This window comes from Eretmochelys imbricata, chromosome 6, assembly GCF_965152235.1.
Source record: "Eretmochelys imbricata isolate rEreImb1 chromosome 6, rEreImb1.hap1, whole genome shotgun sequence".
Lineage (NCBI taxonomy): Eukaryota > Metazoa > Chordata > Testudines > Cheloniidae > Eretmochelys > Eretmochelys imbricata.
In genome coordinates, this window is record NC_135577.1 from 4,813,609 (window position 1) to 4,840,580 (window position 26,972).

At 52.7% G+C, this 26,972-nt stretch overlaps 1 protein-coding gene across 1 annotated transcript; it reads right to left on the reverse strand.

Moving 5' to 3' along the window:
* Window positions 1-331: 331 nt before the first annotated feature.
* On the reverse strand, window positions 332-26,972 carry LOC144266325 (integrin alpha-D-like). The gene is made up of 28 exons (XM_077819775.1): window positions 26,936-26,972; window positions 20,359-20,473; window positions 20,120-20,223; window positions 19,780-19,844; window positions 18,969-19,011; window positions 18,388-18,518; window positions 17,992-18,137; window positions 17,465-17,618; window positions 15,697-15,847; window positions 13,428-13,576; window positions 11,635-11,775; window positions 11,129-11,335; window positions 10,865-10,995; window positions 8,284-8,441; window positions 7,958-8,112; window positions 7,660-7,791; window positions 6,968-7,041; window positions 6,566-6,707; window positions 6,050-6,163; window positions 5,422-5,501; window positions 5,179-5,262; window positions 4,822-4,900; window positions 4,466-4,573; window positions 4,140-4,223; window positions 3,878-3,991; window positions 3,570-3,662; window positions 3,290-3,400; window positions 332-478 (listed from the first exon to the last, which is right to left on the reverse strand). Exons 1-28 carry the CDS (start codon window positions 26,970-26,972, stop codon window positions 332-334), a joined length of 3,249 nt encoding a protein of 1,082 aa, XP_077675901.1.

The window sequence follows — 26,972 nt, forward strand, 5'->3', positions numbered from 1 at the left end:
TATTAACTACAATGAGAGATTTTAAGTGAATCCAACTAATGAGGAATAAAAGTCAGAAATGGTTACAAAGAAAATAAAGATGAAACGTTTACTAGTGCCTAACTTAAATTATATCCTCTTCAAGCAAAGTTTCTCACCACATGCTTTCAGCTGCCTTCCAGATCAAACTGTGTACATCAGACCCTCTTCCTCAGCATCCAGTGAATACTTCCTTTCTCTCTTCAGGTGTAGTGAATGCCATGGGCAGGAAAGGAGGGGTTGTCCCTCCTTTTTATAGTTTCAGTCCCACTCTTGAAAAACATTTCCAGCTGCGGACTAGGACACACAGAGTTTATGTGGAAGCTGGCTCTTCCTCACACCTTTGAGCTTCCTTTGTTTCCCTTCTTCTTGAAGACGATTTACTGATTAAATGCAAATTCAGGGAGGCACATTCCTTTCTCGAGACCACACCTGGTTGCCATCTTCTGCGTGAGCAAGGCTGTGGAGTTGGGAACACGGGTCAGTAATATCATACAGGGAAATCTTATAAAACTTTACATACAATGTTGAGACACATATCTTATTAGGACAATCAACAACTTGTGAGTTTTCGAATTATACCTCACAAGGCATACTTTGTACAAAGATTATTACAATAGTACGTAGGGTGTGAATACAGGAACGTATTTGGTGCCAGCCTCATTACTACATGTGGCAGGGAGTTCCTCAGGCTAAACCTGCAGGACAGAGACATTTATTTTTTCCTTTTAAATCAGTTTTAAAAGTGATTTCATTTCCTTGTGTGGTGTGGAAGCTTGGACAGCACAGCCCCTTTCACTCCCACAAACACACAGTATTGAGAGATTGTTTGAAGTGACCTGAGACTTCAGACAAGGCAGGTGAATGACTCTGAGAGCTTGGTTTTATTGGAAGTAACCCAGTAGCACCTCAAGGCCCCGCTGAGATCAGGGCCCCCGTTGTGCCGAGCGTGGCTCAGATGCCAGCCGAGAGTGGGCCTCCTGCCCTAACCCACTAGACCCCACTCCCTTCCACAGCTCCTGGGATAGAATCCAGGAGTCCGGGCTCCCAGCCCTGCCAGGGATGCTCTGGGTGGGAGGTTTCAAGTTCAGCAAGGGGCATCAGGATATGGATCTGGAGCGTCCCACATAGTGTTGCCTCCTGCATGATTTTTAATTGGCCTGCCCGGTTTTTGTCCTGCCTTGCCTGTTGCCAGTGAAAAAAATTATCATATGGGGGTTTGATGTCCCTCTGCCAGACGTGAGTATGGACAGCCACCCGTGCAGTGAATTTGTATCTACCATGCAAGACATGTGGCTGGGAGCGCAGCTGGCCCTACTCAGCCTGCCGAACCATGGCAGCTCCCCTCAGTGCCAGGTAGTGAGCTTCACTCACAGCTCACCAACAGGGAGGGGTAGGTGCAGGGTGGGAGAGGCAGGGTCTTCTGGGAGGGGATGCTGGGGGGAAGGCTCCCTCCCGGGCTGTAGCTCCTGTGAGGCGCCGGGTATGGGGGCTCATGATGGGCAAGGCAAGGGCTCCCTGAGTTACGTGGCAGAAAGAACAGCTGTAGTCACAGCTGTGGGGAAAAGGGCCAGAGCCTTACCCCTGTTCACCACTGAACATCTCTTCTATTCCCCAAAGGGAAGCGCCGTTCATCCTTTATGTGTTTGTTAGTATCTCACCAGGGCAGGAGAATGCCACTCTGAGGATCTGTCATTCCCTAAGAGAGCATAGGAAAACCTATATAGAGGTTTGGGGGTTTTGGGGGTCATTTTTGTTGCCCGCTTACTCCACGTTTTAGCTTGGGACAATGAGATTTTTAGTGGTAATAGTCAGCAAATATCAGTTTTACCGCGCACCCCCCGAAACCAAGGGAGAAGGTTTCCGTCGATCACAATCAAAACATGCAGCTAGACAAAGAAAGAAAACTGTTCCTGGAGAACTTTCTAGTGTCCCACCTTATTGTGTAGAAAATGTGTGGCCATGTGGGTGTCACTGGGGCTGCTTTCAGGATAATTACATTGTACAATTTGACATGTGATGTTGACAATTTGTGTTTTTAAATGTTATAAATAGGCTTGGCAGAATTCTTTTTTAAAATAATTTCCATGGACAGTCCTGTTTATTTCTGAGCAATTTTTTTTAATTTTTATTCATTTAAATTTTTAGTTGTGGAAAATTACTGGGGGCGGGGGGGAATCAAACCCAAATTCTGTAAAGACAACAAATGTTGATTTTAAAAGGTCACATTTTATAACTATTCAAACACAAAATATTAACATCTTGTGTCAAAATATATAGCCTTAAATCAAACTCTGATATGTTCTCAAGTGGAAATTTTTGATTATTCGTGATAGAAATATTTTGTCAGCAGTTTGCCTGTGTGTGATGAATTCAACATTTACAAATAAAAATCCAGTCCTTTCAAGCATCGATATAAAGCTTTACCTTTCTGAATCTCAACCTCTACTGACATTAAATAACAGTCTGACCATCACATATGGCCTGACCCCCGACACACACAAATTCCCACAACCGGGATCATTTAAATTGATAAAAATGGGGGTGGGAAGCTTAAACCCACAATTTTCCACATCAAAATGTAAATCAATAGAATTCTAAAAAAAATGCCTGTGAACGTATCCTCAGTGTGCGCCACTAAAATGATAAAAAGGTTTATAGAATTCTGCTCAGCCTAATTTGAGTTACAATTAGCTCGAGTTGGCACTCGGACCTCTTTTGTTGGTTGGGGATGGGCAGTGGCCGGTCTTTCTGCGTCTTGGAGGTGGCAAACATAAGGGGGCGGGGTTGGGTCTGGAGCAACCCAGAGGGAGGCAAAGCTTGGGGGGGGGTGCTAACATTGGCAACTCTTGCCTGTGGGGGAGGGGGACAAGGAGGGGGGCAGAGTGAGGGTGCCCAGCTTCAGCAATTAAAATTTGGGGGTTCTGTGACCCACCTAGGGGAGCGCATGGGGGTCTATTGTTTTGGGGCATCGGAAGCAGGGGGGTTGCCAGCGGTTGCAATCTGGGTCAGGCGAGGCCCCTCGCCCTCCACAGCGTCCTCCATCATCTGCTTGTACTGGCGCTTGAAGAAGCCGAACTGGAAGGAGACAGCCGGGGGAAATGGTGAGAGCCAGACAGACACAGACCCATGGTCGAGGAGGAGGAGGGACAGGCTGTGGGAACCTCTGAAGGAAAGACCCTTGCCCCTTCTCCACCAGCTGGGAGAACCACAGGCCCCACCCCCAGGGTGATGGGCGGTGGGGGAGGGATCCAAACCCTGCCCCCCTCACCTTGTAGAGGGCTGCGGTGATGAGAGCCAGCAGGACCAGGCCCCCCACGCTGCTGCCCACAATGATGGGCAGGTAGTTATAGACCTCGGAGCGCTCCACCAACGTCTGCACCTGGGGGAGAGGAGGTGTGAGATGGGGTCCCAGGAGTCCTGGCATCATCACCCGCCCCTGCTCTAAATCCCCAGACCTCACTTCCTCCCAGAGCAGGGACAGGACCCAGGAGTCCTGGCTCCCCCACTAGCCGATGCTCTCTCTATCCCGGGTGAGGTCACTCTGGTACCTGGCGCTGGACGAATCCCTCCTTCTGGGTGTATTTCTTCTCCTCGTATTCAATCTGGGCCTCACTCACCAGACTCACTTTCTGCTGCTGAGTCTGGAACAGAGAAATTCACCGTCCCTGACCAGAAATGGCAGAAACCAGCCCGGAGCATTGTCCCAGGGGGACCCAGAGCAATTTACAGGCTGTTCACATCGGAGCAATCACTTGCCCGGCACAGAGATGCAGCCAGCTCTGGGGAGGGGCTCAGGGGCTGTTCACATGGGGGGGATCCCTCGCCTGTTGCTGAGAGGCAGAGGCACCTCTCGTACCTGGGAGACCCACTGGAAGCTGACGTTCCCTTTGATCATAAACTCCAGCGGTTGCCGCATTTCCAGGGAGGCGATTCTGCACCGGATCTTCTTACAGGTGGCCACGGAGCAGTCCTGGGGGCGGAAGGATATCGCCGGGTAGGGCAGGGCGTGTGCAGGGGCTCAGCATAGCCATGCGGGTCTGGGTCTATCTATAGCACTTGCTGTCTGAGCTAGTGCAGAGGGAGAAGAGTGGCTGGGATCCGCACCGGTCCATACTCACCAGCAGGGGGCGCTCGCTCATCTGCTTCACAAAGTCCTTCGAACCCGGCATTTCAGCCTCACTGGTGCACTGAGCCAGCTCGGGCTGGGGAGGGAGAGAGACACGGTGTTAATGGGGGTGGGAATGGGACATGGGGCCTTTCCCCTCTAGGGGGCACCAGCACCAATCTGGCACAAGGGCACAGGACTGGCTGGCTCAGGGGCTGGGGAAGACCCTGGGGAAGGTCGTTCTCCCCGAGGCAGCCTGTCCCAGCAGGGGACGCTGTAGGGCCGAGCAGGTGTCACTGGGCCCATCTCACACACACAAGGGCAGGGAGAGGCAGGTACCTTGGAGGGGACGACCTCAGAGGCGTCCCACACCCGGACCCCGCTCAGCTCCACGGGGAACTGGAACGTGACCGAGATGGGGACGCTTCGCTGCCGCAGGTTCTTGACCTGAAAGAAACAGACTCGCTACAGGGCACTGCAGGAAGAGAACCCAGGAGATCTGATCCCCAGCCCCCGCTCTGATCCTCAGACCCCACTCCCCTGCCAGAGCTGGGGGTAGAACCCAGGAGTCCTGGCTCCCTGCCCACCCCCACCTTCATCTCTCTGTGCTCTAAGCCACTAAATCTGACTCAGGCAGTTCCACTCCCTCCCTCTTGCCCCATCTCCCTCCTCGCACTCTGTGCCACTGGCCTCACCTCGTACCCATGTGTCACTGGCACACTTGTCCCTGCGTCCTCGACAGAGAAGTTGACGTACTTGGTCGACTCCTCGAGGCTGGGGGAGGAAAAGGACGGAAGGAAGGAGAGAGACGGGAGTGTGCTGGATGGGGCTGGAGAGTGGCGGTGGGGTGTCATGTCCAGAAGGGGGTGCTGTGCTGCAAGAAAGGACTCAGTAGGGGGCGCTCTCCCCTTGCAGTCAGCGCTGGCACCTATGACCCCGTGCGGCGCTAGGGACGCTGTGCTTCAGGGACGAGCTCAACAGGGGGCTCTGTGCTGCAGGGAACAGGGGGCCCAGCAGGGGGCGCTCTCCCCTCTGTCTCCGCACGGACCTACCTGGTGAGGATGATGAAGATGCCGTACTTGACCGGCAGCTCCGCCCGGTGAATCATGCGCTCGGTGATGGGGCCGCCATTGTCACTGTGGGGAGGGGAGGGCAAAGGGGAGAGATGTGAGGAGATGGAGCCAGTTAACTGTGCAGGGAGGCTGCACCACAGGCCTCTGCATCGTCCTGCTCCATGCACGGCCCATTCCCACTGCCCCCCCACCCCACCCCTGGCCCTGCACGGCCCCCCTCACCTGCTGGCAGTGGCCGTGATCTGCAGCCTGTCCCCCAGGTCGGCCTCAGAGGAGACAGCGAAAGTGGCGACAAAGATGGCCTGGAAAACACACCGGGGTGGGGAGGTGAGAGAGCCAGTGGACTCAGGGCCTGGGGAACTGCCAGAGACTGCGGGGGCGGGGCAGGCACGGAGGACGGTGGGGGGCTTTTGTATGAACTTAGAACAAATGGCCCCAGAGCAGCAAATGGTGTTAACATGACCCTGTCCCTGTCGAACATTAAACAACGTTAACCTGGTTTGGGGTCCAGAGATCTCAGCCGGCTCCATGCCATGGCAACACCCCATTCACCATCATTTTAAAGACCCCAAATGAGGAAGGCAACAGCCCCTCCATTTGTTTTTTTCTCCACCAGTGAAGCCTGATTTCCAGCCCCCCAAGTCTGGCCCTTGGCTTCCAGCCCCGGCAGGGCCGGACCCCAGCCCCGGAGTGATTTCAGGGCTCTATTTGCACTGATTCTCTGGGCTCCCCGGGGCACTTTCCCCAGCACATCGCTTGTCACGGGCTGGGCTGACTCCTGGGAACTGCCCCTCTCTGCTCCCAGCTGGGCTCACTCCTGGGGAGTCCACAGGCCAGGGCCCGTCCCTACCTCGGCCCCGCTCCAGAAGATGGGGAGGTTGATGTGGCAGGTGCTGTTCCTTTGAGATTGTTCCTCTGAGCCCTCTGCCAAGCTGCACTTAATGGCCAGGGCCCTCCTGTTAGACTGAGCACAGAGGACCAGCCAGTGAGACAGGGGGCCACAGACCCCTGTTGAGTCCCCCATCTCCTCCCTGGAGCACAGAACCCCGTGCTGAGCCCCCTACCCGCTCCCTGCGGCACAGCGCCCCCTGCTGACCCCCTGACCACTCCCTGCAGCACAGCGCCCGCTGCTGAGCCCCTTGCCCTCTCCTTGCATCACGACACCACCTGCCAAGCCCTCACCCACTCCCTGCAGCACGACACTCCAGACTGAGTTCCCAGCCCACTCCCTCCTGCACGGTGCCCCCTGCGGAGCCCCCCACCTGCTCCCTGCAGAGCAGCATCCCCTGCCAAGTCCCCTGCCCACTCTCTGCAGCACGGCTCCCCACTGCAGAGCCTGCCCCTCATGCCTGGTGTGTTGGGGTACCTGGAGCAGCAGGACCCGGCGGTAGGACAGCGCGGCCGGTTGGAGGAACCGCACCGTGGTGCTGTAGGAATTCTCCCCACGGTTCTCGATGGAGACGGTGATGTTGAGTTCAGGGCTGATGCCCACCACCAGGGTGCTCAAGCTAAGGGGGAGACAAAGGGGTGAGCTTCCTCAGGGCAGTGCCCTGGCTGCTCTGTGAACTTCCTCTAGCAGTGCCCAGCCAGGGACCCCAGTGCTGCGAGCTTCCTGAAACAGTGCCCAGCTAGGGACCCCAGTGCTGCAATCTTCGCCACAGCAGTGCCCCCCACCCAGGATCCATCAGCACTGGAAATCCAAACTGTGATCAAGCTGGACGGGTCCCCCCATGGCGGGTGTTTTTGTGGGGAGGATTCGGTGACTTACCCAGAGAAATTGAAGGAGACTCCTAACTGGTCATCACAGCGGCCATCCGTGCCGCAGTCTTTCTGAAACAGGAGCTGGGGGGAGGCCAGGAGGGCAGGGGTCAATGGGGAGAGGTCTGCAGCACCATCTGCCAGAGCGACACTGCAGGGACCCAGGGGCCCTCCAGTTACCCCAGCATCTCCCATTCCCCTGCACAGGGGACAGCTGAACCCATCATCAGCCCTGCCCTTGCCACCCACCCACTCACCCAAACCCCTCCTCCCCCTTCCCCTCCCGGCTCTGGCCAGAAAAAGTATCACAGTTCTAGGGGTGCCAGGGCAGGGGGCCTGCCTGGCTCATGGGGGGATGGGGAACAGAGCGTGGGGCCTTTCCCCTCTAAGGGGCTCTGGCCAAAATAAGTTTTGAAAAATTTTCAGCAAAAATCATGTTTTTAGCCAAAAATATTTTGGTTTTTGGACAGAAATTTTGGGAACTTTGAGGAGAAGTTGGAATGTTCCCACCCAGCGGAGACAGGTCTGTAGCCAAGGCAAACTCGGCCTCCGTCTCTGTCGCCCCCCAGTGCCTGCACTCTGGAAGGGGTTTAGGAAGCTGCTGCTGGCTCTGAACTTTGCAGTCTCTCGCTTTGGAATGCCAACGTCACTGGTTCGATCCCTGCAGCAGACCCACCGCGGGGCCCGGCTCTGGCACCTTACCAAGCCTGCAGACACCAGTGCAGAGTCCTCGCTCAGGATGGGTCTGAGGCGGCTGGCAGCAGTGATGGGATCCCCCTTCAGGGTGTAGTTGAGACGCAGGGTGATGGGGGTCAGGGTGTCCTCTGGGCAGAGCTGGGGAGACAGAGAGACATGTCGGGCCCCTGAAGGGTAATGGGGGGCTGGGCGCTGGGTGGGACCCGGAGAGAGGTTTGTTCTCTGGGTGATTTGGATGCGAGGGGCAGAGTTGGAGGGGCAGACACAGCGGGAGGGGAAGAAATTAGGACTCCCCCACACTCACAGGAAACATTATCCGGTACGTCTCACATCTCGTCTCGATGCCGAGCTGCAGCTCCCTGCTCAGGACAGGGCTGGTGAAGTCGAAGGTGACTCGGATATTAGTCCGCCCGGGGTCCAGGGCCAGGCTGTACTGGATGGTGCTGGAGATCCTGTCTCCTACGGGGGAGGGGAAATGAGGGACAGAGAGAGACAGAGTGGGAACCTAAAGGGGAAATGGGACACGGGGCCTTTCCCCTCTACGGGGCACTAGCTCCAGTCCAGTTCCAGGGCAGGGAACTGGCTGGCTCAGAGTGCAAGGGAACGGGGGGTGGGGGGGTATGGCCTGACCTAGGCTGTCCATGGTGCTCTTAGTGATGGTGAAGCAGACCTCTGCCCTGCTGGCCTCTGTGTTGAGCTGCTCCTGCCCCTGGCAGTCGAAGGCCGAGGTTGGGATCATGGGGGGCTGGAAGCTGATGGAGACCCTGACTCTGAGCACCGGCCGGGACCTGCCATGGGGGGAACAGAACCATCACCCAGCTGCTCTCTGCAATGGGGCCAGGACCCCTCCCTCTCCTGAGCCTCCCACCCAGCCTGGAGGTGCTCACAGCACCCCATGGAGACAAGTTATGGATATAGAGCTCTACTAGAGGAGATGCTGGGGGTCAGAGAAGGGAGCAGCCAAGCAGGGGCAGCAGGTTTGTATAATTTTTGGTGGTGCCCAGAACAGGTCCAAGTCCTGTCCTCCCCCACCCCCACCCCGCCACACACACGTACCTGCCTAAGGCTCTGGAAGGGAGTTTAGGTGCTGGGTGTGGGCTCTGGGCTGGGGCAGAGCGTATGGGTTCAGGAGGGGGTGCCAGTTCTGGGAGGGAGTTTGGGAGTAGGAGGGGGTTTGGGGTGCCTCACAGCCCCCCACCACCACACTCCCCGGACACGTGATGTCCGGCACCCTCATGCACAAATCCACAGTGCCCTGAACACCACCACCCCTGCACCAGCACTCCCCTGCCCTCAGCCCCACCTCAGCCACGAGGAGCAAGGGCGGGGGAGGAACCGGGGAGGTGTGTGGGGCCAGCGGTGGAACTCGGACCCAAACTTTAGTGGAGCCAGGCCCCCAGGCCCGGAATATTCCTGGAGCTCGAGCACCACAGGCTCATGCAACTCTCTGGCCCTGCAGCAAAGCGATCATTGTGCCTTTCTCCAGTACAGAGACACACACACACACACACACACACACACACAATGTATTGCTACTGTGTGCATCCTGGTCTACACTACAGATAACTGAGCCTAATGAAGCGTGGCAGATTACTGGTTCTCATTCTCAAAATGTTGCCTCAAAGCCTCCCTGTTTCGAATAGCCCTCATTGTGCCCCTCCAATAGCCATGGTATCTGGCTGCTCAAAATCAGCCGCCAGGTGATCTGGCTCAGCACTCCACCCCAGGCAAGCTTTTCACCCTTAGCCCCACAGGCAGCTCTGACCATTGGAATGGTTTTCCTCACTAAGATCTAACCTTTCCTGTAGGCATCGCCAGCCTGCTTTTAGTGTGCCAAAGGCACATTCCACAGTCATTCTGCATCTACTCAGTCTGCTGTTGAAGAGCTCCTTGCTGCGGTCCAGGTTTCCCATTTAAGGCTCCATGAGCCATGGGAGTAAGGGATACGTTGGGTCTAGCAGGATCACGATGGGCATTTCAACATCCCCCACTGGAATCTTTTGGTCTGGAAAGAAAGTCCCTGCTTGCAGCTTTCTGTGCAGGCCGGTGCTCCTGAAGATGCGCACGTCATGCACCTTCCCAGACCACTCCATATTGATGTCAGCAAAACACTCACAGTGATCTACAAGTGCCTGAAATAACATGGAGAAGTGCCCCTTTCTGTTGATGTATTCCATCACAAGATGGTCCAGGGCCAAAATTGGAATATGCGTTCCATCTATTACCCTTCTGCAGTTATGGAATCCCATTTCTACAAAGCCATTCACTATTTCACGTACATTGCCAAGAGTCGTGGTCCTTCATAGCAAGATTCAATTATGGCCCTGCGTACTTGCATTAACGCAGCCCCTGCAATCGACTTCACGACTTCAAACTGATTCACAGCCAACTGGTAGCAGTCCAGGGTCACCAGCTTCCACACTGCCATTGCCATGCACTTCTCCACCAAGAGGGCAGCTCTCACTTTGGTGTCCTTGCACTGCAGGGCTGGGGTGAGCTCCGTACACAGTCCCAGGAAGGTGGTTTTCTGCCTCCGAAAGTTCTGCACCCACTGCTCGTCATCTCAGAGCTGCATAACAAAGTGATCCCACCAATCAGTGCTTGTTTCCCAAGCTCAAAAGCGACAGTCCACTGTGTTCAGCTGCTCCATGAATGCCAAAAGTAATCTGTGTTGTTTCTTTCCATGGCACACAGCATGTCAGGCATCTCTAGTTCCTGTTCAGATTGGGAGCTCATGATATACTGCATGACCATCCACGATTTGTTTGCAGTAGTTATCACAACAGTACAGATCAGTGCAGGATCCATCTTTTCAGACGGAGATGGCAGGCTCACAGTAAACAAGAACCATTGAAAAATGCCACAGAATGCAGTCAAAAGCCCATAGACTGCTGTGACAGAAAGAACTGCATCATGGGACACTGATTCCATACCCATGATGCACTGCGATCCACTCCACCATCACACAACACCCAGCTGTGGCATGTGGCGAGTCGCACACTGAGATAGGTACCCGCAGTGCGCTGCTCTCACTCTCAGTGCGACTGTACCAAGTGTGGATGAGCTCTGCTGACACGAGGACCGCAGTGTGGACATGGAATGGGGATGAGATTGTCACACTTTCAGATCGCTGGAATAATTTATATCAAAAATATGCTTTAGTGTAGACAAGGCCTGAGATGGTCGTTTGGAGCAGTGCAACGTTATTTACCTCAGCAGCAGGACCTGCCCTTGTGCCCCCACCGCGATGTCCGGCAGTCCATCCCCCGTCAGATCTGTCCCACCACTGACGGCCTGGCCAAAGTAGTGCAGCCTGCTGGGAAACCGTGACCCCTCGATGCGCTGTAGGGCAGAGAGAGCAATGAGGGATGCAGAAGGGGTGAGTACACTGTATAATGGGCACTAAGGGGCTGTGGGCCCCATGGAGTCCCTTCAGGGCTGTGTACTGACCCGTCCCCGCAGGAGCTGGGCTCACCTGTCTGTACTGGGGACTGAGACCTCCCTTTTCCCCATGGAAGATGTACAAGGCCCCACGATTGTCATTCTCCATGGGAGCCCCAATGGCCACATCTGTGTGTCCGTCCCCGCTGATGTCCCCGATTTCAGACATGCTGGCCCCGAAGCGCCCAGACACTTCCCCCGTCTGCCCATGTAGTGTCTTGTTGCAGAACATCGTCGTCCCCTGCAGGCCCAATCCAAAAAGACACATGGAGAAAGGATCAGCACTTGCTGTCATCAGAGAGTGATCCCAGTCAAGCTCCTTTTCCTCTCTCTGCAGCACAGCGTGCCCCACCCCCAACTCTGGGGCACTGGGGCCAGAACTGACTGGGAGGGAAGAGCGCCCCCTACTGAGCCTCTACCCCGCTTTCTGGAGCACCATGCCCACCACTGCAATACTAATTGTCACAGCATCACGGCAGTCCAGGCAAACAAGAACCCCAGGCCACCCATCTTCCCCAGTGCTGCGTTCCTCTTTCTTACCAGCAAGTCGATCGGGCAGATATACACCCGTCCTCCATTCAGGGGTGTATGGTACATGGGGGCTCCAATTAGAACTAGGTCCGTGTTCCCATCTCTGTTGAGGTCCACAGTGCACAGTGTACACCCGAAATATGAGCCAATCTGGAAAGGCAGATAAGCCACCCCCTCAATTTAGTCAACTCCTGCTTCTTCTCCCACTGAGACCCTTCCCACCCTCTGGGGATAAGGATTCAGTCCCAATGTCCATTCCATCTTTAGCCTCACCCTCCCAAAGTGCAGCCGGTGGGGCTATCTCTGTAAGTGTTCTTGAACAGACAGGCAGCTAGATCTTGAAGGGATGGGGATGCTGAATGCTAATTGAGGTGCAATTCTTTTTAGAGGCTGGGCTATCACAAGTCAAGTTCATCACTGACTGAGCCACTGTTGTAAGTTTTGTTTAGGTGGCATGAATAGGCAATTGGATTTTAGAGAAATTCACTTTGTTAGTGTAGTGTGATCTTTTTCAGACACTGTTAATGTCACTAGTAATGTTATTTCCTTGCCTGAGTCTCTCTAGCCTAGATCCACAAAGGTACGTATGTGCTTAACCCCCCGGACTTAACTGCCTCTGTGAGCCGCAAAACCTCTGCCTGGCTGCTGCTGACCCCTGTAGGTGCCTAAACTGACTCGGTGCCTACATTTTTGCAGCAGAAGCTCCTTTGTTGCTGTCCCAAAGGCAAGGCTTGTGCCTTACTGTCTTATTCTAAACATGCAGGTTTCAGAGTAGCAGCCGTGTTTGTCTGTATTCGCAAAAAGAAAAGGAGGACTTGTGGCACCTTAGAGACTAACAAATTTATTTGAGCATAAGCTTTCATGAAGTGCACTGTAGCTCACGAAAGCTTATGCTCAAATAAATTTGTTAGTCTCTAAGGTGCCACAAGTACTCCTTTTCTTTTTTCTAAACATGCAGTTGCCCGGTGCCCATTTCCCCCTCCCCCGGCCATCCCAGCATGGTCCACAAACTCGGGGAAGACAAGTGCTCCTCCATCTAACTCCTCCTCTGGTAGGTGTCATCAGAGGAGAAGGAATTGAATAGGACCCTGCTGTTTCTCAGATCAGTTCTCAGTTCAGTGCTCTAACCCCTAAGCTGTGGGATATTCTGATGTGGACTCCTTCAGTCTCCCCTGTTAATTGAGTAATTAAGTATCAGTTGGACCACAGAACATATGCAAATCACATCCACCCTACAGCCTGAGAGAGGACAGCTACATGGTTAAATCCTTCTTCTTAATCAGGCAAAGCAGGGATTTGAACCATGGGTCACCCGTGTCCTAGGTGAGGACTCGAACCCCCAGGCTATAAGGGAAACCTCTCTTTGTCTCCTCCAGCTGGTTTGTGAATATCTTGGCAGCTCTGAGCATGCCTATTGGATGAGACCCAACATGTGGGGTAGGTGAAGAGGGCCCGTGTCTCTCTCTCCCCTCCCCCCATTCATCGATCACGGGCAGAGGCAGGTGCCTCCATGCAGCATCACAATGCCTAAGTCCCTTGGTGGGTCTGGGCCACCTTATGAGTTCCGTCTAAACTGTAAGTGAAGGTAACAGAAGTGGATTATTGGAGAGATGCTGAATGTCAGCTGTGGTGCAGTTCTCTAAACCAGTCAAGTTTATCCCTTCCTGAGGCTCTCTGACCGAATCATTCCTGAAGGTGAAGCCAAACACAGATATTTCACGATGTCAAAAGCTTACAGGCTTCCTCCAGCACTGTCCTTCTTTCACACCCACAATCCACATTACCTGTAACACTCCCCATACCTGCTCTCCCAACAGCTCTGATCTGGGTGTCCATTCCCCACCCTTGGTATCTTGGCTGAACAGGATGACTTTGCCGGTGCGTTGGCAGTGAGGGATCCCGACCATGTAGGTGCTCTGCCCATTGGCTGTGATGACCTGAGATGAATAACCTCAAATAAAAAGAGAGACATGGGGAGGTGACATGGGAAACAGCCATACAATAGTGTGATGGGTTGGACCACCCCGTCTGGGATGCCACTTGATGTACTGGGTTTTCATTGAGCCTCTCCTGCTCCACCAGCCTGGATTCCCTCTCCCTGTTTTGCTGAATTAGGCTCTCTGGTCTCGTGCAGCACACACACACACAGATAGGGCCACACCAAGCTGCAGACACAGACTGAAGTCAGCTCTATGTGAGAGGACTCACCTGGAACTCACGTACACACCCTTTTGGGCAATAAACTTGAAACAATACTGTCTTACACTGTACAGAGAGATGTGCACAGTGCAAGCTCCTAAAAATTCACCCTCTCCCTCAATGTGGAGAGAGATTCTTTCATCCCCCCCCGTCCCCGCCCCCCGGTATGAATTGCACAAACTGGGTTATACTATAAACAAGAAATAACTTTATTAACTACAAAAGGTTAATTGTAAGTGATTATAAGGGAAAGCAAACAGAACAAAGCAGATTACCTTAATAAATAAATAAAATTTGCAAACTGATCATAACACACTAGATAGGTAGGATACAAATAAGTAGATTCTCACCCTAAGTGATAAACAGGCAGCACATTCTTAAGGCACAAGTTGCATTGGCTTTCCCAGGTTTTCATATTCAGGCTAAAAATTCCTCTACCTTGGGACCATCACTTCCCACAGTTCAATCCTTGCCCCTCAGACATTTCCAGGTGTATTGTTGTAGGGAGAGTGATGTCCCCCATGATATCATGGTTCACTTTTTATATCTTCTTCCCACTCACTGGAAAGCTCTTTTTCTGTGACCTGGGACAAACAGTTCCCATTGTGTAGTGCTATCTCTGAGAGGTTTGTATTGTACCCAGTTCCTGGGGTAATCCATGTGCTTATGTGCATTTCCTCAGTAAGCCATTAACACTCTTTGGCCTTCTTACTGTTGTACCTGAAAGGCTGCTTGTGGGTGTTGTGAACCTCGCCACATGTTTCAGTAGCACATATGTAGCCAAACTTCATAACTTCACATAGAACGATAACACATACAATCCAATGAGATTAATCTTTAGCAGATCAAGACTTTTAGAATAATCCCTCACAAGACGTACTTTGTACAAAAAATATCCTAATTACATGACAGTGGTGAATATTGGGGTGTCAGGGTGTCATAAACAGTGCTACACAGAGATCCCTTTCCCAGAACAAAGAGGCAGCCACCTCTGGGGTGAGGAGCAGGGGCTGTTTAAATAGGTAAGGGGAAATCTTTGGGTTTGTTCTTACCGAGGGAAGCATCATTCATGTCCCCAGAGGTTCTGGGTATTTTGATGAAACTCAGCTTCCCACTGCTCCCGTATAAGTATATCCCATCGCACTACTCATAGGCTCTCACCACTCCCAGCTCTGGATTCCCAGCAGCTCCCCGTCCCACAGAATCATAGAAGATTAGGGTTGGAAGAGACCTCAGGAGGTCATCTAGTCCAACCCCCTGCTCAAAGCAGGACCAATCCCCAACTAAATCATCCCAGCCAGGGATTTTTCAAGCCGGGCCTTACAAACCTCTAAGCATGGAGATTCCACCACCTCCCTAGGTAACCCATTCCAGTGCTTCACCACGCTCCTAGTGAAAGAGTGCTTCCTAATATCCAACCTAGACCTCCTGCACTGCAACTTGAGACCATTGCTCCTTGTTCTGTCATCTGCCACCACTGAGAACAGCCGAGCTCCATCCTCTTTGGAACCCCCCTTCAGGTAGTTGAAGGCTGCTATCAAATCCCCCCTCACTCTTCTCTTCTGCAGACTAAATAACCCCAGTCCCCTCAGCCTCTCCTCATAAGTCATGTGCCCCAGCCCCCTAACCATTTTTGTTGACCTCCGCTGGACTCTTTCCAATTTGCCCACGTCCTTTCTGTAGTGGGGGGCCCAAAATTGGATGCAATACTCCAGATGTGGCCTCACCAGTGCCAAATAGAGGGGAATAATTAGTTCCCTCGATCTGCTGCCAATGCTCCTACTAATGCAGCCCAATATGCCGGCCATCTCGACCTTGAAAACCCATTCTCAAGCCCCAGGGCCCCTGTGGCCCCTGCCCCACCTCTGTTACCTTTGCAGGTGAAGATCTTCTCCTGCAGCTGGCTCTGGATGCTCTGGAGGGTGTCGAAATTGTCCACCCGGAAGACATGCTCGTTGGTGGGCTCAGAGGCGATCTCCTGGAGCTCCTGTTGTGTAGTATTACTGGAGAAGGCCTCGCCGACCTTCACGGAGTAGAGGGAGGTACAGGGGAGACCAGGGCATTGGCATCAGTCACAGCCGGGAGCCCTGGACCAATACCCACCCGCCCCGAGCTCTGCTGGGCCTTCTAGAGGCACGGCTCAGCCAGCGCCATGTGCTCCTCCGGTGAGTGGGGGGCCACTGGAGCCTGGAGTTATGGGCCCTGCCTCATTTCAGCACCGAGTTGTGTCGGTTGTATCAGCAGCAGGGCACAGGGGTCTCCTTGCCATGGGGATTGTCAGCACTCTGGGGACCTGCATGGCTCAATCTCCAGGGCGTAGTGAGGGGTGAGTGCGGGCAATGTCTCCGGGGGACACCTCAGGGCAAGGGGTGAAGGGCTGGGACCACCACACTAGTCCGGGTGGGTTGTGTGCAGTCGGTTCAGCGGTGGAGTCAGACACCTCCCCGTCGCTGGGCCCGACGTAAACAGCAGACAAAGGTCGAACAAGATCCAATGGCTGGAAGTGGAATTTACACCCATTCCTTTTGGAAAGAAGGTGTCAGGTTTAACCATGAGGGGAATGAACCATTGGAGCAGCTCACCACAGGCCGGGGTGGATTCTCCATCCCTAGCAATTTTTATCTCAAGACTGGCTGGTTTTCTAAAAGATTTGCTCTGGTTCCAACAAGGATTATTGGGGTCAGTTCTCTGGCCTGTGCTACACTGCAGCTCAGACTAGATCATCGCAAAAGTCCCTTCTGGCCTGGGAATCTATGACTCTAAACCCGAGTTTGTTGATGTAGGACTTACGTCAACCTAACTCTGTAAGTGGCTACACTAAAATGTAGCTCCCACCCGTGAAACTCGCCCGCTACACCAACTTCATAACTCCAATTCCACAAGAGGCGTTGTTTTAGGTCAATGTAGTTAGGTTGATGCAGTGTCCATATAGGCACTGTGTGGCTTACATAGCCTGAGGCTTCAGCTGTTGGCCCCAGGCGGTGGGGCTTAAGCCCCACAATGTCCCGCACTGACAGTTAAATCAGTAAAAAGTCCCCGGTGAAGATGCACACCACTGACAGGAGAGTAATGTGGACATGAAAAAACGATTTAATTACTGCGGTGGCTGTGTGACGACGTAACTTAATTCGACTTAAGTGTATCATGTAAACTTGCCCTTCTCCTTGCTGCTGATGCCCATTTCAATCTCTTGGCTCAGCAGTTTAACAGAGAGAAATGTCAAGTGACTGAGATCAGTTTGGGGAGGATCAGAGCTGTTGTTTGAGTCCCAGGCGGGTGCAAAAAAGACTTTATAAGAACCGAGTGACTTTGCTGTTTAACGGGGGGGAGGGGGGGCTATATCTCAGAAGCCCCTTGTTCAAATGATCCCAAATTTAGACCACTAATCTTAACCTGCATCCCCATGAGGCAAACCAAATTTTATGACAATCTGAGTCAGCACGTGTATCGTAGGGCAGTCAGAAAATCCAACCTTTAACTAGAAAGCTTTGCTCAACCTGAACAACAGGGAGGCTCCAGCTCTCCTATAATGTCACACATTGACCCAGTTACAACCCAGGGTCAGTTCTTCTCCCTTATCTGGTGGGAACCTGAACATGGGCTCAGATCCCTACTAGTTCTCCGCACAGCCACGGCTCACCCCAATGGCGTAGCGGATGATTCCAGCTCTCTCAGCCTCAGGTATGACATCTGAATAAGAAAGCGGGTCTCCAGATTTCTCCCCATCTGTGATCACAATGAGAACCTTGGTGACCTCATCGCGAGCGCCTTTCCCAGAGGTGAACAGCTCCCGCCTGGAAAAGTGGGGTGGGGAATGCATGGGAGGGTTATTGATATGTAATAACATGTAGCGCTCGTCCACTGCTTTGGCATTGCAGATCTCAAAGTCATTTACAAGGAGGTCACCGTCATGTCCCTATTTTACTGATGGGGAAACTGAAGCATAGGGCAGGGACGTGACTTGCTTAAAGTCACAACACAACAGAGGCACAGAGTTGGCAATCGAACCCCAAAGTCCTGGCTCCCAGCATCCCCATCCCACTTTAACCTACTAGTCCCCAGTCCCCTCCCACAGCTGGGGATAGAACCCAGGGGATATCCCTTAGCTTGCATGTCCTTGTAGCCCATTCCCTGTGGAGTCAGCATGGGGAGGAAGGCAATACCTACACGACTTTCCGGATGGCTGTGGCCGTGTACGTCGTTCCATGAAGCTGCTCAATCGTCCAGACGAGGTGATCGGGGTCATGACTTCTCCTGTACTCCATGAAGTCGAAGTGCAATTGAAATTTATTGGAGTACTGCATGAGGGCGAACTGCAAGGGGAGGCGGGGGAGAAGAGAGAAAAACAACCCCAGGGGTGGAGGGTAAGAAAAGCAGGCGTCAGACTCAGTTAAGGGCTGAGGCAGTCGGGACGTAGTGGTTCTGTTGGAATTTTTTCCTGATTTTGGATGCAAAATTCTTTACCGCTCCCCCTGCAGCACAGCGCCCCCTAGCACCGCACCGGGGTCAGCACTGACTGCGAGGGGCAGGGCACATAGTCAGGGTTCAGCTTCTGCCCATTACCTGCGTGTCGGTGCTGCGGAAACGCTTCATGATTTCAGCAAGAAAAGTCTTCATTTTTCCAAAGTCCTCAGGTACGATGCTGCCCGAGCTGTCGACGAGGAGCGCTATGTCTGTGACATGTCTGGGGCACTCTGAGAGGGACAGGAATGAAGTACGTCCTGACTCAACTCCACAAACATGGGAAACCCACCAGAAAGAGCTAGATCAGACCAATGGGTGCATCTAACCAGATATCCCGTCCCCTGCTGGCCACCCCGATCAGACCCCTCTGCCCCACTATCACAATACCATCCCGTCCCTGCCATGGAGGGGTCCTGAGAGTAGACCATGACATGCACTGGGATGAAAAAAATATACCCCTCCCCCTCCCAGAGCTGGGACAGAACCCAGGAGTCCTGACTCCCAGCTCCTACGGACATCCTGAATCAAACCAATGGGCCCACCTAGCCTGGTATCCCAACCCACATCAGACCCTGGGCCCCTCTAGACCCATCTCCCCTCCACCTCCCCACGGCCCTTGTACCCACCCGGGAACCCAGGGTGTAAGTCCCCCCAATACACACCCCCGGGTCACCCCTTACCTGGCTGGGTGTCCAGGATGCGCTGGAGTTGCCAGAAGCTCTGCTGCAGAGGGAAGCAGCAGTGACTGACGTACATGTTCTCCCCGCAGGCCCAGTGCACCACGGGGCACGAAAAGGCAGCGGGTCAGTAGGTTCCCCTCTCAACAGAGCAGTGAGGGTGGGGAAGAGAGCCTGGGGCCTGATCCCTTCCCCTCCGCCCCCGGGATATGCAGGGAAAGGCCCTGCCAGGGCAGGGCCCCCTTGGGGCAGACAGGACGTCGGGACCTAACTCCGAGAGGAGACAGGGGAGACTCACGGGGGCATCATCTGCTTACCACACTCCCTGCTATAGCAGTGTCCAGTCACTGTTGCCATGGCAATGTCAACCACTTGCCATGCTCCCTGCTATGTCCAAGTACAGTCACTGTCACCATGACAGCAACCCGGTTACAACGTTTCCTGATACCTCAGCACACAGTCACTGTCACCATGGCAACATCAGCCAGTTGCCTCCATCCCTCATAACATCACCTCACAATCACTGTAGCCAAAGGGAGGATACCTGGCTACCACCATTCCCCACTGCATCGTTGTACCACCCCTCCAGTTACAGGAATTACCAACAGCCCTCACACAGTTATCATGTAGTCATGGGGGTGTCACCCAATTGTCACCTCTGCACCGTTGCTGCAGTCACGCTGACACCGCCCAGTTACTACCATCCATGAGCAGTGGGGTTTCGGGGTGGGGGGGAACCTGTCCCCTGGAATGATGAGGGAGAAAATGTCGGACCCCACTCCCACCACCCATTTCCCCTAGGTGTGGTACCTACCAGGAACTGGGAGCCTTGGATGGCCAGAGACAAACTGAGGGACATGTTCATGGCATCCGGGGACCCTGACAGGAGAGAGATGCACACCAGGCTGAGCAAATAAACTCCATTCCTGTCCCAGAACGGAGGAAAGAACCGAGAATTCCTGACTCTCAGCTCTAACCACTAGACCCCCCCCACATTTGGGGATAGAACCCAGGAGTCCTAGCTCCCAGCCCCCCTTTCCCCCCGCTTTAACCCACTAGACCCCCCTTCCCTCTCAGAGCTGGTGACAGAACCAAAGAGTCCTGGCTTCCACCCCAATCCTATTTCTGCACCCCACAACACAGGGTGCCCCTACTCTGGATGGGGATCTCCTGGCAGCGTCCGGATCCAGGGTTGCACTTGTAGACTTTGCCGGTTTCGTTCACGTTTCCTGTCTGCAGCAGGCCCCCAACAATCAGCCTGCAGGGAAAAGGTATGGGGGGTCAGGGGATGCCCCACACACCCAGGGGACTGAGGCCCAGGGGAGGCAGCCCAGCCGGACATGCCCCGCACTGTTGGGCACAAGTCACGTGGGGTCCCATGTCCAGCCCTTACCCCCCGGCACTGGCATTCCCGAACTGCACCACGCTCTGCCCAAACCCCTCAGCTGCCTCCTGGAAGGTGATGGGTCCCTCCACGTCCACGCTGAATCCATGGCTCGGGGCCAGCACTGCAGGGGTTAAACAGTCTCCAGTTAGAGCTTCCCGGATGGAGACCAGGCCAGTGCCTGGGGCTTTCTGGCTGTGGGACTGAATTCTAGCCCGCTACTCTAACCCACCAAATCCCACTCCTCTCCCAAAGCCAGGGATAGAACCCAGGCCTCCTGACTCCCAGCTCCTCACCACCTGCTCCCGGCTGTCTAGCCCTCAAGGGCTATTTTATGCAAATCATTCCCCACATTCATTGCATAGTGCCAGACACTCCCATTTAAATATAAATTTCATTAGTAGAGCGCTACCAAATTCAGAGTCCATTTTGGTCAATTTCATGGTCACAGGATTTTAAAAATCATAAATCTCATGATTTCAGTTCTTTAAATCTGAAATTTCACAGTGTTGTAATTGGAGGGGTCCTCACGCAAAAGGAGCTGTGGGAGTGGGGGATCAAAAGGTTATGGGGGGGGGCTATGGCACTGTACCCTTACTCCTGCTCTGCTGCCGGCGGGGCACTGCGTTCAGAGCTGGGTGCTTGGCCAACAGCCGTTCCTCTCTGGCCGCCCAGCTCTGAAGGCAGCACAGAAGTAAGGGTGGCACTACTGTGACCCCCCTAAAATAACCCTGTGACTCCCCTGCAACACCCTTTTGGGCCAGGACCCCCAGTCTGAGAAATATTGGTCTCCCCTGTGAAATCTGTATAGGATTAGGTAAAAGCACATAAAAGACCAGATTTCACAGTCTGTGATATGTTTTTCACGACGGTGAATTTGGCAGGGCCCTAATCATGAGTGGATTCAGCGCTGGCGAAGGAAGTCCTAGATTTATCTCCATCCACTTTCCTGATGCTGATCCATAGCAGATGCACTTCCTGTAGGGACAGAAGGGACAGATCAGTCTTCATAGATTGATAGACTATATGGCCATGTAGCCAGTGGTTTTAGTTATTATTCATTTATTGTATGACATTGTGATTATGTTATATCATAGATATATTCATTAACTAGAGTTAATTTGTAGGATTATAAAAGTATAATTCCTCTAAATACCGAACCAAGTACTAGCGATGACTAAGACAAGCTGAAATGTAAGAACCTGTAGGTTAAAGCCTGAAAGACTTTAGTTTAGCTAGTTTAGGCCCTGGAGACAAGAAATGATGACATGAGTGACTGAAAAATAATCCAGTGCCATAAGATTATGGGAAAAGAGGCACCAAGTGACAGTATTGTGCAAAATTACCCAGAAGATTAATATTAGATCATAAAAATACCATAAAGGCGCATCTGTCTCAGACATGTGTCTTAACCATGGGATACAGCTTGTGCGCTAATGCTAATGAGAATAAAGGGAACTTACCCAGCCTATAGAAAATTGGGGTTCATTAAGTTTCCAGGGGAGACAGACCAATAAGGGAAAAGAGGGTGGACACTTTTATGGACACACGCAGAATGTAGGTGTAGACAGAATCACAGTATAAAAAGGGGATGCCCAGAATGAGAAAACTGAGCTCCCTCTGGGAGACTCCAGCAGGAACCATCCCTCTACTGATGATCAAACCATGAGAGACCCATCAGACCCTAACACTATTGTCAAGGATGTGAGTATAACTATATTTGTAAATTTTGCGTAGGTCTGTATAGAATTTCTATATGCGTGGGTAATCATAACTAACTTTAATAAAACTTAAAAGTAGACTAGACCTTGTACTGGTGAATTATACATGGTCATTACCTTCGGTCTCTATGTGTTCCTAGAGGCTCTCAGTTTGAAGCAAGTAACAGAGGTGACTGTCACTCTGCTAAGCTTAAAACTGTAGCCACCAGACCCTCCAGATTTGCAGGAGGAGCAAATATGGGGCAAGGTCGGGTGCAGAATTGTCGGGCTGGTGGGTGGGGTTGGAAAATTGTGGGGCTGGCTGGACAAAAGGGGGTGCTGGGAGAGTGGGGGCAGGCTCCCCCAATTTCCCCTTCTTAGGCCTTGTCTCCCAGTGTGCCTCAAAACCCCAAGTCTGTCATCCTTATTCTCAATCACCACAAAGTCTGCCCTCCCCCATGCCCTGCGAGGTCCCAGCCTCACAGACAGAGCTGACGTGACTTTGAAGCAGGAGGAACCTCTGGTGACCTTATAGCAGGACCGTGCCAACCACGTCCACTTCCTGCCCACCAACCCCATCCCTGGCCCACATCCTACCAAGCACACATGCTGCATGGAGAGGGAGAGTCATACACACCCCAATGCCCTCCCAAAGAGACCCAACAAATGGCCACATCTCAGTGCCAGGTGAGCGAATCACTGTACAAACAGCTCCTATGCCCCACCCCAGAAGTGACTGTATTTTCTAATAAACAACCTCCAGTGAATGAGAATTATAATCCAGTGTCAAAACATAGTCTTCACCTGTGTATGCAAATAGATCCACACCAACTTTAGACCATGTCCTGAACTGGTCATCGCTTATCAATATAGCCTCTTTTACTCCGTTTAGGTTGGCACTGGGGGCCTGTTTCACACATTTTAACAATTTCTCTCTCTCATTGTTCATTTCTGGCTAGTACCGTATCTCTCCGGCTCTGCACTTACATTTCCCCATGTCCAAGTGTCCTTCATGTCCTCTTGTGAGCATGTCAGCTTGGAACATCTTGATATGTAATGTCTTGGCCATCCAACGTTAATAGCCTCGAATACCCTCTGTAAACTCCCGTAATTAGCTGTAGCCTCAGCAAATTTACTCCAAAACCTTTCTGAGACTGAGCACCAGACTCCACATCCCTCTCAGAGCTGGGGATAGAGCCCAGGAGTCTTGACTCCCAGATCCTTCAAGCTTCCCTTTTCTCTAGTCCTTGAGGGCCATTTTACGTGCATCATACCATGCATTCATTTGCATAGCAGCAGAAACTCCCAAGTGAAGACTAACTATCATGAACGGATTTAGCACTGGTGAATGAAGCCCTTGATTTATCTCTTGCTGACCCAGATTCATAAGAGGAGGCGGGGAACACTTTCTGTAGGGTAGCAGGGGCAGAACAGCCTTCATAGAATTACAGACCATAACTCCAGAAGGAACTGCTTTGAGCATCTAGTCTGACTTCCTATGTAACACAAGCCAGAGAGTGTCTCTGAATGAATGTCTGTTTGAACCAGACTGGAACATTTAGGGAAAGATCCAGTCTTGATTTAAAATTTCCAGTTCAGGGTGTTAGACCCTCAGCAGGGGCCTTTTTACAGGATGGGGGAGCAGGCAGATATTGGACACAGTGTTGCTATATATGAATACTTTTTATGCCTTACAAAATGGATCTTGTGGCACCTTAGAGACTAACCAATTTATTTGAGCATAACCTTTCATGAGCTACAGCTCACTTCATCGGTTAGTCTCTAAGGTGCCACAAGTACTCCTTTTCTTTTTGCGAATACAGACTAACACGGCTGTTACTCTGAAACCTGTCAAAATGGATCTTATTTACTTGACATTTATACCCCAAACATACTATACCATAGCCCAGTAGTTAGACATTTTGATGGTTAGTTGGGGTTTAGTTTAGTTACAAGGTGCGAGGAGTTTACAAGTACCACACCATATATAAACTGGGCTTTGGATTATTGAAATACTATAAATTGCAGATGTGTAAAGCTTTTATTTATAATTTACTTTGTGACATTATTAGATTTTTGTTTTTGTTGTTTTGGGCCTTTACCCTTTGTTTTAAAGGGACAATTTTGGGCAGGCTGACACAATCCAAGGCATTTATACATTTTTATAGCAGTTCCACTGGTGTTATTTCCTTATCTGCTGATTCTTCATTTTTTTCCAAGGACATAACAAAGTTGTTTGGTATCATAGAATCTCAGGGTTGGAAGGGACCTCAGGAGGTCATCTAGTCCAACCCCCTGCTCAAAGCAGGACTAATCCCCAATTTTTGCCCCAGATCCCTAAATAGCCCCCTTGAGGATTGAACTCACAACCCTGGGTTTAGCAGGCCAATGCTCAAACCACTGAGCTATCCCTCCCCCTCAAATAGGTTTTGACCGCTTGACCTTTAAGTTCTTGCTTTGGTTGCCAAAATGCAGGACATGCACTCCGGTTTCAAACACACGACAGTCACACTCGGCCCCATAGCATATATCATCTTAGATATTATATCCCAACAAGGGAATCCACCACAAACCTTGGTAAATTGTTGCAGTGGTTAATTACTCTCGCTGTTAAAAATGTTACGTCTTATTTCCAGTCTGAATTTGTCAAGCTTCAACTTCCAAGGCATTGGATTGTGTTAGTCCTTTGTCTGCTAGACCAGGGGTTCTCAACCTTTTTCTCTCTGAGGCCCCCCTCGACATGCTATAAAAATTGCAGGGCCCAGGGGGACAAAGGGGCCTTGGGCATAGGTGTAGTTTGACTTCTATTGGGGGGGGGGGACAGTGGGGTTCAAGCCCCACATAGCAGTTTCCAGGAAGGGAGTGATACCTCTACCTTCTGACTCACCTCAGCAGGCCACCCAGTCTGTCTGGGTTGGGGGGGCAACCAAAAATTATAACTCAAAGCTGGGGGGCTTAGCTCAAAAAGTTTGAAAACAGCTTAGGGTGCAGGGAGAGGGTAAGTAGGGTCCGTATGTGGGCAGGGGGGTGGGTAGCTCAGGGTGAAGGGAGGGGGTAGCTGGGGCTGTGTGTGGGCAGTGGGGGTAGCTCAGGATTCAGGGAGGACATGGCTCAGGGTGTAAGGAGAGGGGTATTAGGGACTGTGTTGGGAGGACTCCCCTGTGGTCCCTGTTCCCGGAGGGGTCCGCCAGCCACGGAGCTGGGGGGCTCTTACTGGCTGCCACTGCGGGAGCAGAGGAGGCTGGGAGCTTCAATCTAGGGCACCAGCAGGAGAGGCAGGACAGCTGCTGCTGCCTGCTCCATGCACCAGCCAGAGCAGCAGTTATCCCACATTGCCGGGCTCTGGCTTCCCGCCTCTGACCTGGCCAGGCGGCGGGGACTGGGGAGGGATTGCGCCTCCCCCAGCTTCAGCCCCACAGTGGGGCACCGGGGATTGGGGCTTCTGCCGCAGGGCCCAGCAGCCTCCTTGAAAGGGCTCGCGGACACCCTGTGGGCCGTGGACCCCTAGTTGAGAACCGCTGGGCTACACTGAAGAGTCCATCATCAAACATTTTTCCCCAGGTAGGTATTTATAGACGGAGATAAGCACTCCTTAGTCTTCACTTCGTTAATCTAAATAGTGATAGATTGAGCTCCTTGAGTCTATCGGGCAGGTTTTCTAATGTTTCAGTCATTCTCATGGCTGTTCTCTGAACCCTCTCGAATTTATCAACATCCTTCTTGAAGTGTGGGCTCCAGAACTGGCCACAGGAGTCCAGCAGTGGTCGCACCAGGACCAAATACAGAGGGAAAATAACCTCTCTAGTCCTTCCTGAGATTCCCCTGCTTATGTATCCAAGGATTGGCCACAGCATTGCACCGGTAGCAACTTGGCCCAGGCAGATCTTGGTCTCTTCCGAGTCTGTCAGTTAGTGCAGGGTGGCCTGGCAAGCTTGTGCCATGGGAGCCACAGCTGAGACCCACCAAACTCATGTCACACAAGAAACACCAAACAGCCAATCAGTGGCAAAAGTGAATCCCTAACGCACAGCGTAGCCAACTCCCCTAATGCAGAGCTCTCCTCCCTTCTGCCCTCACCCTCCCTGCAAGGCCAGGCCTGGGAAGGAGAATCCCCTTGGAGTTGCCCCCTCCAGGCCTGGGAGGTGGTAAAGGCCCTCCAACGCTATAGGAGGAGCAGATATGGGGCAAAATGGGGCTGGGTGGGTGGGGTCTGGGGGCAAAGGAGCTGAGGGTGGGGGAGGAGCTGAGGTGGCCTCCCCCATTCTTCCCTTCCTCCCTTTTCAAGCCCTATCTCCCAGTCTTTCCCCACTTCCCAACCCATCCCCCTCATCCTCAGCCACCCCAAAGTCTGCCCCCCTCCATTCCCTGATGGGTCCAGGCCTCACAGACAGCAGAGATGTGACCTTGAAGTGGGGGGAAGCGACTGTGGTTTTACACAAGTACTGAGCCATTGCAAACACTGCATCCACTACAGACCTGCTGGACTCTCCCCAAACCCGCCCCCCCCCCACACCCCCAACATCCTACCGAGCACACACGTCCCACAGAGAAAGGGAGTGGCACCTGTGACCCACTCCCATCCCAGAGAGTCTGGGGGGAACAGAACAGAGAGGGAAGTGAATCCAGGAGTCCTGATTACCAGCCCTCCCCCACACAAGTCACGAGAGCCCCATTCCCCTCCCAGAGCTGAGGAGAGAACCCAGGAGTCCTGATGCACAGGCCTCCTGCTGTAACCCACCAACCCCACTCCTCTCCCAGAGCCAGCCAGGGATAGGACCCAGGAGTCCCGACCGTCCAGCTGCTCCCATCCCCCTGCCAGAGGGGTACTCGCTGGGCACCCATGTGGAGGAGCCCAGCATTTCCCAGTCCCTCTGGCTGGCACTTACCTGTGCACAGGTAGAGGAGCAGAGCCAAGGGGTCCAT